This window comes from Anopheles nili, chromosome 2 (assembly GCF_943737925.1).
Source record: "Anopheles nili chromosome 2, idAnoNiliSN_F5_01, whole genome shotgun sequence".
NCBI classification, from domain to species: domain Eukaryota; kingdom Metazoa; phylum Arthropoda; class Insecta; order Diptera; family Culicidae; genus Anopheles; species Anopheles nili.
In genome coordinates this window covers 14,939,710-14,951,910 of record NC_071291.1, presented here as the reverse complement: position 1 = coordinate 14,951,910, position 12,201 = coordinate 14,939,710, and the positions used below count along the sequence as shown (strand labels likewise).

The 12,201-nt window shown below is 43.3% G+C and overlaps 2 protein-coding genes across 2 annotated transcripts; both read right to left on the bottom strand.

The window, feature by feature from the left end:
- Nucleotides 1-803: 803 nt before the first annotated feature.
- On the bottom strand, nucleotides 804-1,541 carry LOC128730397 (vascular endothelial zinc finger 1-like). The gene has a single exon (XM_053823446.1). The coding sequence runs from the start codon at nucleotides 1,539-1,541 to the stop codon at nucleotides 804-806; it is 738 nt and encodes a 245-aa protein (XP_053679421.1).
- Nucleotides 1,542-6,178: 4,637 nt separating this feature from the next.
- Nucleotides 6,179-11,776, bottom strand: LOC128721902 (protein tramtrack, beta isoform-like). Its single transcript, XM_053815704.1, has 3 exons — nucleotides 11,639-11,776; nucleotides 10,250-11,516; nucleotides 6,179-7,464 (listed from the first exon to the last, which is right to left on the bottom strand). The coding sequence occupies exons 1-3, from the start codon at nucleotides 11,774-11,776 to the stop codon at nucleotides 6,179-6,181; spliced, it is 2,691 nt and encodes an 896-aa protein (XP_053671679.1).
- Nucleotides 11,777-12,201: the final 425 nt, after the last annotated feature.

Genomic DNA, 12,201 nt, shown 5'->3' with positions numbered 1-12,201 from the left:
AACAAAGTTAAGTGCTATGATTTCTAATTTGTCTCCTCTTCTCCTTGTGCGTCTGTCGTACGAGCAAGAAATCAGTACAGGCATAGCAAGTTTCGTGTTTGTTTTGTCACAAAACGAACATTCTTACCTTAAAAAAGAATATTGATAATGAAAAAGTAAATATCTGCAATAAATGCATCACTGGACATGCGCGAAACGGCGTACCGATTCCGCATGTTGCGGCAAAAAAAAACAAATCTTAGTAGATATCCTAATTACGACAAATGTTGTGATTGCGCACAGAAAATCAGTTCCTCTCCTTAAAAACTAACAATCAAGAGATCCTGCAATGTGCAGAGTGAGTATTTCTTTTTTTTTTCGAGCCTTATCGTGTGCGTTCAGTCTCTAAAGCTGAGATGTTTGAAAAGACCTGCATTGAACTGGCACCACCACGGGCAACCCGTTAAAGAGGCTTTTGTTGACTGCAGAGTTGCAGATTACATTACAATGCCGCTGCATTTTATAGATAACTCTAATGTTCGTTTGAACGACTTTTCTAGCGCATCTGTTCGCTCAGCCAACATATGCAAAGGATGATCCAGAAACCATCTCGAAGGGCTAGAGAAGTTTAAGAAATCGAACAAGAATTGGAGCGTTTGTCTCGTTTTCTGTTCGTTCACATGGCACCGAATCTAACATAAATGACCTGCTGTAATTTAAGAGCCAGTCTTTTGTGAAATGAGAAAAAGTAAACCTTAGACGGTAAATCTCGAGTAAGTCTATGCAAATATATATATATCGTAGTCACTGGGTATCGATGCCGTTCAATACGAAACGGTTGGCGGTTCTATGCGCTTTTTCAGATCAGTCGGTTGCATACTGTGGCCAAGTGTGACTTCCTGCTGCAGCCGATGGTGCTGTTCCAGCGTCTGTTGCAGATTCAATTCTCGAGCGCGCTGTTGCAGATGCAGCTGCTGCAACTGGCGAAGATTAATCGCGTTAACTACGTTCCTAAATTTTTGCACATCCTGCTCCTGCTGGCGGCGCTTCTGTTCGTCATGAAGCTGTTGCACCACATTTAGCACTGGTGCTGTGTGTTGGAAGTGCTGCTGAGATAGTGGCATGCTGTGCAACTGCGGCATATCTGCATTGTAGTGAGGCATGAGGCTTTGGCTCGGAAGCACACACTCCACCTTTGGTTCGTTTAACTCGTGCGTCATTCGCAGGTGGTTCTTCATTTTGTCGGGACGTGAAAACTCCTTAGTACATACCGGGCACGGAAACACTTTGCGCTGTTTTCCTTCGTGGTAAAGAAAGGCGTGCCGCTGGAAGCTGTACTTGTTTTTGAATGTCTTATCAATGCCCTCCTTGGCACATTCCAGGCACTGGTACATGCCTTCGTTGATCGTCGCGTAACGGAAAAGATTGAGTCCCCGGACGGACATCTCCGTAAGGGACTCGGCGGGATCGTTTGAGGAGATCGTTTTACGCGTTCTGCGTTTCTTAAGCATTAGTTGCGATGGTGGTTTATCGGGATGCATTGGGCTCGATGGTGAATCCATATTTTCAACAAGATCTGTGCCGTCAATTGGGACTATTTCGTTTGCTTCCAGGAGAGATTCACAGCCAACGGAGTGCGATCGCGCTTCGTTCCCTTCACTATCCGTTTCACCCTGAGATGGTGGCGAAACTGCGCCCATTCCATTCCCGTTCTGATTGAACCTATTTATGTTGAACGATCGACGACGTTCAGTAATCGTTAGCTCCTGGAGGTGTCCTTTTCTTTGAAGTTCTTGCAGTAAAGGTAGTGCTTCATAGGAGATCGGTGGGTTCGGAGATATTTTTGATAGCTGTGTCAGCTCGATTTTCGGAAGAATAAATTCAATCTCTTCTTCGCTATCCTCTTCCTCATCGTTGTCAGAGTCGCCAGGATAGTTCTTTCCGACGTTGATGGGAATTATCGATATTTCCGATTGAAAGAAAGCCCTGTGCAGGTCTAAAAAAATAACCGAAAAACACCCCACTCATCATTAGTTTATCACTTTAAATAGTAGAACAGTAAAACAAATATGTAAATCTTGTTAAATTGTCGACAAAAAATAAAAATAAAAGATAAACGGGTTTCATTTCATGTTTCAAATTTATTATTTCTTTGCTCGTCGCTACGTTTCCACTAACAGTAATTTGTTTAAATATATTTGTTTTCTGTGTGGTAGTTTAGAAAAATGTGTTGACGAATCAGGATTATTAGCATTACTAATGTATTCATCTATTAAATTTTGTTACGTAGGTCCATAATCGTTAGACGTAGTAAATGTTTCACAATCCAACAAACTTGTTTTACTTAGTCCTTCCTCATGAGCTTTGTGTTTTAAAGAGCATTTTCCCGGTTTTTCGGGCCAAATGCACTTAAAATAAAACAGTATTTAAATGTTGGGATTTTACTACTCGTTATTCAAATCACGATGTGGTGTGTTGCGAACAACAGGATGTGAGTTGGGAATTTTGTTGTTGCTCAAGTTGGAATAATCGTCAATTCTAGACAAACGGGGAGACGAGAAACAGAAAACGTCGGAAAATACTTCTGATATCTGTGCGTTTGTGTTATTTATTTATCTTATTTGGTGATTCTTTTCTTTGCTAAACTATTAGTTTCTAAAATTAACGAACCCATCGTTACTATGTGTCGCTTTCTTCCCACACGTATTTGCCTACAGTGCAAAGTTAGAATATAATATACGGATCCTCCCTCTTTACGCTCCTTGTCGTCGCAACCGTCGATCATATCAAAACACGGTCGAGGAGAGTAAACCTATTTTAGCGTAAATGCGCCTCTTTCTTATTAGTGTGTAGATGGGGTTTCTCTTAAAAACACGCAAGGCCGGAACATTACGGGATATGCTTTAAGCGAACATTTTGCCATGGTCTCCACAAGCCCATAATTCTTTCCGTTTCGTAAGACATTGCCATTCTATGTACAATTATTCGGCAACGGTGTAATGTCGTAGCGTCTGTTAATGGTTGCCCATGATTTATACGCGTGTTACATCATACACAGAGGATAAAATATACTTAAAATGATAAATTGCACTAACTATTGGGTTTGATTCACGATGGGAATTGCATTGTGTGCACGACGAAGATACGTTCAGTAAAATTTATGTTTTATTGCAGTTCATTGTTTGCTAGCTACTGTACTAGAGTGCACTGTTCCGTGAACACTAGTGAACGTTACTAAATAGAGATTAGTTAGTTTGCAAACATAATGTATATTTATAAAAAAAAAGTGCGAGTGTAAGTAACTCGTAGAACTAGAACATTTATTGCAATGTGTTCCTAGTGTATTTATTTCTTCTCATTCTTCCTCTCTTCTTGGTTTTTTTTAAGATCTACATGGTAGCGTCTTCGAAGGTTTTAACTATTCATTGTGGCTACTCTAGCAACACTCTTACCCTTTGCCTAGCCAGGCCCCACTATGCAAAATGCCTGCTGGAAGAAGTACTTTAAAACCTTTTTAAAATGCACGCTTGTTAAGCGGTAATATTTGTTTTGGGAGCCTCCACTATTCATAGAGATACAAGTGCTTTCGATCCAACAGTTCCAGCTCGAAGTGAAATAAAAAAAACACATTTTGGAACATTTTCATTACACAATCGAAACAGGGAAAAACGGTGCCGTTACTATAAACTAAAGATTATTGATAAATTTGTGGTTTGTATATAAATACTAATCACTCTAATTACAATGCTAAACACCTTGTCCCCAAAGACCTACCCTTGCGGCGAACATATTTGTCTTCTTTATTTTTTAATGCTTCTAATAACATAATGCGACACTTCAAAATACAATTTAGCATGACAACCAGATTTCCCAGCCGCTGCTTTCTATTACTGTCCATTAGTTTACGCCCACGTGTGGTTAGTGACGGTGAGAATTGGTGTGCATACCGGCGGAGCAACTGGAACAGTTCATTCTTCCCTATCCCTATCTTCCCTTGCCTTATATGCCACGCTGTTTATTACCGCCACATGATTTTTTTTACAACTACTATCTCAGCCTTTTTCTTTATAAACTTTCTATTAACCACGTACAACAATTAGCGCAAGCACTTGTCGTGGTTCGGTACTAGCTCCCGTTTGAATTTTAGTTTTACATAAACTTAAATTCAAATTCCTACGCAGAACAAACAGTGTTATTTCATCCTACTAAATAGATTCGAGTTAAACGTTGCCTGATATGCGATGCTAAACTGCGATCTTTGTAAAAGATCATTTGAATTTTTTTTATTTAAGAAAACAAAACCAAGCATAAGACGATAGAGCAGGATGAGATGTAATCAAACACAAGCTAATCGTGCTCACGGTATGCCTTCATACGCTGTATTAGTTGGCAATAACAAAAATGAAAAAAAAACAGATGAAAACTAAATCGAAGGCCATCATCACAGTAATACGCGTTAAGTTGCTGTTTTACATCCAAGGGTAACGCGAATTTACACCCGATACCAGGACGATTCGTATTTTAATGCCCTTCACTCTTCTATCGCATGCATGATGGATGCCTCTTAGCAGCTGTGATTAAGATTAAATAAAAATAAAACAAACATGCCACGCTGATACCAAAGTAACAAAAATAAAGAGAATTTAGGAAAAATGAAAATACGAGACAAATTACAATGATCCTACAATTATACAAAGCGACCACTCCTAAAACATATCCTGTAATGGCGCTGTATTTGCAGCAGACTTCACCCACAACCCATAAGTGCAAAGGAATATAACATTCATTTCTTGTTTCAAAAGCATCCATCCAAAAGTATCCAATGGAGAAAAGAACGAATTGATAAACAAACAAACATAAAACACGGTTACAAAATAATCAACAAAGAATAAGCAAACAAATCGGATCATTCTTTGGATCGAATCTGTGTTTAGAAAGATGTCACAAAATAGTTAACAAATCTGCAGTACAGTAAAGTATGGTACATTTTTTTTGATTGGAAACGCTCTTTTCCACTATTCATTCTTTGTTCGTTTATGGTTCACCACTGAGATGCAACTATGTTAATAAGAATAATTAAATATGGATTGTTCTTTGATTTGTAGAACGCTAATCAACTAAAAGTAATGGAGAGAAACTGGAACGTATCCTCCTTCCCATCACGGCGCTGGAGGTACAAGCAAGCACGTGTTTATTCACTGGCGAAGGATTATTCGTTAAAGATTCCATTTCTTAGAAAGCGAAAACGGTACGAAGATATAATTTTCCCATACGAGTCACGCGTGGAGCTATCAGAGCATCGTATCACGCCGCATATAAAAGAATATCATACACGTGTGCCGTTTCATTTTCGATTTCGTTTTGAGGGAAGACATTCGTGAAGTGGTTGTTGCTTTCCGGCGCCGTATGTTTCACGTGGTTCGGAAAACCCACATTAACGTTTACGCCCGCGCGCGCGAAAGATGTTTTTGCAAACGAAAAAAAACATACAAATTAAATACGACTATATCTAAAAGCACATTCTACTACGGAACAGATTAGCATAGATTCCGGTAAGGCGCAATGTGGGAGCGGTCATCTAGGCACACTGAAGTGTTCCAAAATTAATGCTACAAGTCGGAAAAGAGATGTGTTGAAATGCCAGTTTCTCTCGATCGTACACCAACCGAAGCACACGCCAACTACTTGTCGTAAGCAACTGATCGCACGGTCATGTCTGGGGGCCGCGCGCCTGTCGTTGCCGTAGCATATTCCATTAAACATGACGCATTAACATTAAACAGGTTCTCACTTATATCTACAACAACACAACGAACTTAAAAAAACAGTACAAAGACCTGCCCCTGCTGTTCTCTGATTCTCTCGCGCCACTCACTTCGTCCGCCTTGAGTAGGGAGAAGAATGTCGAGAGCTTACATTACAAAATACCCTAAAATACCCTTTTGAAGGAATGATTTTTCTAGTCCGTGCTAGTAGCTTTACGGTCCGGTTCTTCGTGTGCCGATAGCGAAGGAAAAGGAAAGGAAACAGCACGGCCTCCCAATCCTGGAAGGGCATTTTCCAACGCCCACAAGGCACTTTGGGTGGTTCGTTAAATTTCCTTCGCTATCATTTACTAGCCTCTATATGTGTGATTGGTGGTCTCCCCGAACCGTTAGCCGTGGTTTGCGCACGTGCGTCTGTATGTTTGGACCCCCTTCTACTGGCTGACGGTGGCGGTTGCCGGCTGGGCCGCCAACCCACTAGAACTGGACGACACGGAACCGGTCGGCGAGTTGGCACCGGACGAGGACGCAGACTTCTCCTGAAACTCCTTCTTAATGCTGATCGTCCCGGACGCACCGGAAGTGGCGGTGGGAAACATTATCCTGATCCCGCCCGAACCACTGTTGGAGGCCATCTTCGGTTGCAACCCAACCGCGTTAATGATCGAGGCCGTGGCCGCCGAAGCACCGTTCGTCGAATCGTTGCGTCCCAGCAAACCCCCGAACGAGTCCTCGCAGCGGGAATTACTTCCACTGGCGGGTGAGGTCCCACCCGGCGTCTGCTGCTGGGCAAACTCCTGCTTGTGGATGATCTTCACGTGTGCGGTCATGTTGTCCTTACGCGTGAACTCCTTCAGACAGAACGGACACGGGTACACCTTGACGTTGCGCTTGTGCGAGGTGACGTAGTGCCGGCAGAAGTTGCTAATGTGCGTGTACACCCGCGCACACACCTTGCACCGATACACGTGGTCACCCTCTTTGGTACAGAAATCACGCACGCTGCCCTCGGTGTCGTCGATCACGGCGTACTTGTGCGTGCGCGAGCCACCATCGCTACCACCACCCTTCACTGAGGGTGAGTTCGAGTTCGAACGCGGGCTAGACGACCGTAGGATGCTGCTCGAGAACATGTCGTACACGTCCGAGCCCATCCCCGACATGACGCTTGAGATTTGCACCGCACCGCCACCGGTGTTCGAGGTTGAGATCAGGCTGTCGTTCAAGTTGTTGTTCAGATTGTTCAGAATCGTCTGAGTGGTGGTCATGCCGTTCGGCTTCTTTGGTGCCAGCAGTCGGGCCCGTTTGTGCAGCTTCGGGGTGTTCTTGTTGGAGCCACCAACGAGGAAGCTTCCGCTGCTGCCACCGGCCGCCGTTAGGGGGGCCAGTTTTGGAATTTGCAGCGCCGTCGTCGGTACGACCGAGATCTGTGGCATGCGCGTTCCAAGGGCACCGGGCGAGCCGGACAGCTTTAGGCCCGGTTTCGGTTGCAAAGGCGGCAGGTAGCTGTTATTGCTGCTTGACGTTGAATCGACGGCACCACTGTCACTGCGGGGATCGTATTTAAACTCCACCGGTTCGTCGTACTCATCCAGCAGCAGTTGCGGTTCCATAAGGCTTGAGTTTAACTCACGCTCGTCGTACGCATCCTCCTCGATATCTTCTTCCTCCTCACCACCTTGGGGACATTTTTCGTCCTCCGCAAATGAATCCTTCGAATCTGCAACGAACATGACAGGGAGAGAGGCAAACGATCGTAGGTTAGAGTAAAGATCGCACAAGATCGAGCTTTAGGAGGACGAAACAAAGAGTAGAAGGAGCGGGTAACGGTATTTGCTTGTTTGGGAAAGCTTGGAAATTTCATTCTTCCGTTCCATTCGCTCTACTAAGAGGTTAATATTTATAAAAAATATATGAGTGATGAAATGTACAAATGTTGTTAATATACACACAGAAAAGTAGGTATAAAATAAAAATAAAAGATATCCAAATTCCCAAGCCGCTTCAGCTCTAGTGACAATGATTTAATTTTGAGTTCGTATTTACGTGTGTACCTGTCCTTTTTTGATACTACCAAAAGCACGCGGATACGATGATGAATGCAATAAAACTTTATGTTTTTATGCACTCTATCGCATCCGATGGGACATTGTGCTTTATTGTTTTACTTTTGAAATCGTGTGCTAATCGTTAGTGCTGGTGAAGTGGTTTTTATTCCGCAAAAATGATTCTAATTATTGCCAACACCGACTGAAGGAAGAAACGTGAATAATGGGAAAAAAATAAGCGAGCAGGATGGTAATGAATTATGCTCCTATCAATGATAGAGGGAAAGAGAACAGAATAGAAATATGCGCTGCATCCTTAAGCGCTGGGAAAATGAGATGTTTTTGAGTGCTACAGGTGTTTTATGGGAATTGTTAAATGTATATTTATATCCAAAATAGTACCCAAAACTGTATGAATTTCGCTTTCCATTTGGTATTTGTATTCGCTTAGCAAAACGTGTGGCATATTTACGGATGACGGAAATATCGGAACAAAGCTAGAGGGATTTGAAGTATTACTACTGTTTCACGCTATTCTAATACACTATTCTAGATGCAAATAAATATATATATACACATGTAAAATCCCTGAATCTTTTCGAATGTACTGCTTATGGCATACAGAGGTCATTAATTTGCTTATCGTCTACGCAAAGAAAAGGGATAACTAATTCTTTTAAAGACGAACTTCTTTGGCAATCTATTCTGGTCTATTATTATTGGTTCTGATAAAATTATAGGGTTTCGTATCATTTTCAGCAGATTTCAATTTTTATGGATTGCGTTAAACATCCACAAATATATCCTTTTTTCCAAATTTACTTGAATAAAGACGCTTGCTCAGCAGTATCCGCATGTTTTCGACAGATCATGTAGGATTGGTGCACACGAAATCATTTGCATGACTTTAATTTCAGCAACCGTACTCTACATACATCGATCCTCTTCAATTAAATCATTCCAACCATAAGCTGCAGCGGTGTGGGAAGGCGGAAACTCACCTCTTCGTAAATGTGTGCTTGTCCGCGATTCCGGCTTGTAATATGTTTCCCTTATGACCTAAGCGTGTATGTTACGTGCTGCTCACAGTCTGTTTCATGTGTACAGCTAACACTAGCACCAACCGATTTGTATGTGACAGACATTTTGTGCATGGTTTAGATAAAATTTATCCAAACTCCGCAAACATTTAAATGACACTCATGATAAACATTCACTGACAGAGATTGCTCAGAGGTAGAAACCCGCCCGCACCAACAGAAACAAAGCAATGTGATCGGCTGAGAGATCGGAGAGCCTGACGAGGCTCGGTTAAACATCTTCATACGTGTTAGAAGAAATATTTCAACGTTTTCCAAATCAAACACAAAACTAAATGTAGCTTTACAAAGCTACACCACTTTGTTGCATTATTTCCATTGGTGCCGAGCATCTGCTCGTTGCAATAGTGATCAATTTTTGGCCTCATCAAAATACCTCGATGCGACCGTTATACAGTGAGTAAGTGACTACATAAATCCCTTTTAGCTTTTCCGAACGGTTAGCGATGCGTTTTGCCGACGCGACACGACCACTCCCAAATAATTGACTGATTTTTTTTATTCACAATGGAAACCCCATTCAAGTTCATCTATTATATACACACCGAATTGATTTTTTTCCAGACCCAATTATGACATAAATTTATGTATATACAAATGTTAGTACCGTTTACAAGAAGATAAGTAGAAGGACAACAAAGGAATAATACGATGGAAATATGCAACATAAAAATTGATAACATTATAGGGGAAGTATAACATAACAATACATCAAAGATAAACAACAACAACAAAAACAAAACAACTATCATCATTTAAACAGAATCAATATACATGAAATGCAACATAAGAAATTAATGATAGTTGGAGACATTGTCCAACGAATGCCCGTTTGTCAGAATGTAAAAAAGAACTATGATTTTTCTGTGATAAGCTGCGAATATGTATCCAAAGCTCCTGCAAAAATTAATTACTTTGTTTTAGGAAGACATAAAGACAAAGAAACGGACAAGTGCACATTAATTCACGTTGGATCAGATTATGCTTGATCACTTTTTCTCGCATGGTTTACAGCGAGTTATCCTGCTAGTTGAAGAACACAGAAAACACGCTATGTTCAAAAATGCAATGCAATCGCATTGATCATTTCACGCAAGGGTACATATAGAATGAAAATACATAAACAAACAGCGGAAAAGCAGAAAAAATCGTAGAAATGATGCGGTGTCGATGTTAAAGCGATCATATATAAACCATTTACTGCCCGGGACATATAGCCACGAACCGAGGGGGTGAAGGTGAATTATATGCTTTAATGCAATAGTGCGCGGATGTGTAGTCTGTGCCATTTCCCATTTCACAATCGACCAGCTATATAATAGTACTATGTGGTGATGATGATGCCGCGTGTACTCACCGGACATGCTGTTCTCGTGGTTCCCCAGCTTGCTCCGCTTGGACGGCCGAAAGGGCTTGGACAGTGCGCTGCTGTTTTGTTTCTGCTTGCCGGTGGTTCGGTTCGAGTTGTTATTGTTCATCGCTGCAACCGTCGCACCACCGTCCGTATGGCCGGCAGTGGTCCCTTCCATCGACTCATCCAACGACGGCGTGGTACCGTGGAGATCATCAACGTCACCCGTTTCCGGATCCTGCTCGTCACCGTCCGCCAGTTCCTCACCATCGTCCTCCATATCCTCATCGTCCTCATCGTCGATTTGATCGGAAGGATCGTGGATCGCGGCGTCATCATCATCCGTGACTCGGCTGCTTACAATGCGCTGTTTCTGTTGCTGGTGATCATCGTCGTCCGAATTCGATGCGCCGCTACTGGCAACCTTCATGTCCATAATGTCCATCGAGCTGCTGTCGTATTCCTCGACTCCGGCAAAGCTGCTAGTCTCGGGTTCGCCTCTGCCACCTCCCACGACTCCTCCACCAGAATTGAGACCAGTGACGTTGGCGCCTCCGCCTTCTACCGGTTCGTTGCCGGACAGCTTTCGTGGACGACCACGTTTGCGCTTTTGCTGCGAGAGTGCGGAACCGAGCAGTGGGTTTGTCTGAAGCATCGCAGCATTGCTGCTACTGTTGCCACCTTGATGGTGATGTTGTTGATGTTGATGGGGATGATGTTGATGCAGCAGACTATTACTGTGGCTGCGTGTTACGATGCCGGTGGACGAAAGCAGTGGAGGGAGCGATTTTAGTTGGCTGTTACCGGTGCCGGCCTGAGATTGGCCGGTGGATTGACCGGCACTACCAGGTGCCATGGAAATACTGTTGTTCGGGGCTGGTGAGGACCGGTGGCCATCACCGTCGACGACGGTCGTGTTGTTGGGACCGCTCACTTTGGAGGACGTTGTCGCACTTGCTGGCGTCGTTGTGGAGGCTGCCGTTTGTGTGGAACCGGATGATGCGGTGGATGTCGCCGTCGATGGTGTCGCTCCTGACGGTACGGTTGATTTGTCGTCGTTCACCTCGGTGAGGCCCTTTATCCGTAGGCTCTCAGCCACGCGCAGAAACGCCGCCAATCGTTCTTGTCCCACCGAAACCTCACCGCGGTACATGAAGTCTAACAGGCACTTCATGTCCTTGTATGGGACGTCACGCAGGATCACGATCGGGTGTTTCTCTGGGTGATCGGCGAACAATTTCTGGAAGTACGGACTGCACGCGGACAGCACCATCTGTTGGGAAAAGCGAAAAGTAACATTCGGTTAGTGATTGGTTCGTATCTACGCTTTAATTTTCATGAACTGCTGCAAAGATCTCAGACAATTAGAATAGATGATTTCTTTTACTTTCTTACCTTATGGGCCTTGAGGTTCTGGCCTTCGACAGCTAACGTGACGTCGGTGAACGTCTCATCATGTAACAGCTGATCGAACACCGAGATCATGTTCGATTGGTGGTTGTTCCACCGCAGGCAGAATCTTTGGGATGACATTTTTGCAGTATACGGTGCACTGTTACAAGATAACAGCGCGTTGAATAATAATAACCACCGAGCACACGTTCCAGGGAAGAGTCCTTTTGCTTTGGACTATTTTCCCGGTTGCGGATAGCTTCGCAGCTATACAACAGCACACGCAAATCGAGTGCTCTCTCTTATCGCGTTTGCTAGCCGCTGCTGGGGCTCTGTCGTCCTTCCTAATCTTTCCTCGACGCTTTGCAGGGCAAGATAAAAATTATCGCTTCGTTGAGAGGCCCAGGTTGAACTTGAGGGTGATTCAGTCTTTCCGGTTTACTGTACTGTTTTTGTGGTTGCTTGGTGGCTGTGGGGAAAAGATACATAGAACAAAAAAAAACAAACCATTAAACCATTTGTATGGACGATATGAGAAATAGTTACAATATGTTTGAAAGAAAGTA

Bases quoted from the DNA above. Each gene is read 5' to 3' on its own strand.
- LOC128721902 (XM_053815704.1), bottom strand. From the start codon at position 11,776: ATGTCATCCCAAAGATTCTGCCTGCGGTGGAACAACCACCAATCGAAC. The intron at 11,517-11,638 runs GTAAGAAAGTAA...TTTTCCCAACAG, and splicing joins AGAACCTCAAGGCCCATAAG to ATGGTGCTGTCCGCGTGCAG. The intron at 7,465-10,249 runs GTGAGTACACGC...TGTTCGTTGCAG, and splicing joins CCACGAGAACAGCATGTCCG to ATTCGAAGGATTCATTTGCG.
- LOC128730397 (XM_053823446.1), bottom strand. From the start codon at position 1,541: ATGGATTCACCATCGAGCCCAATGCATCCCGATAAACCACCATCGCAA.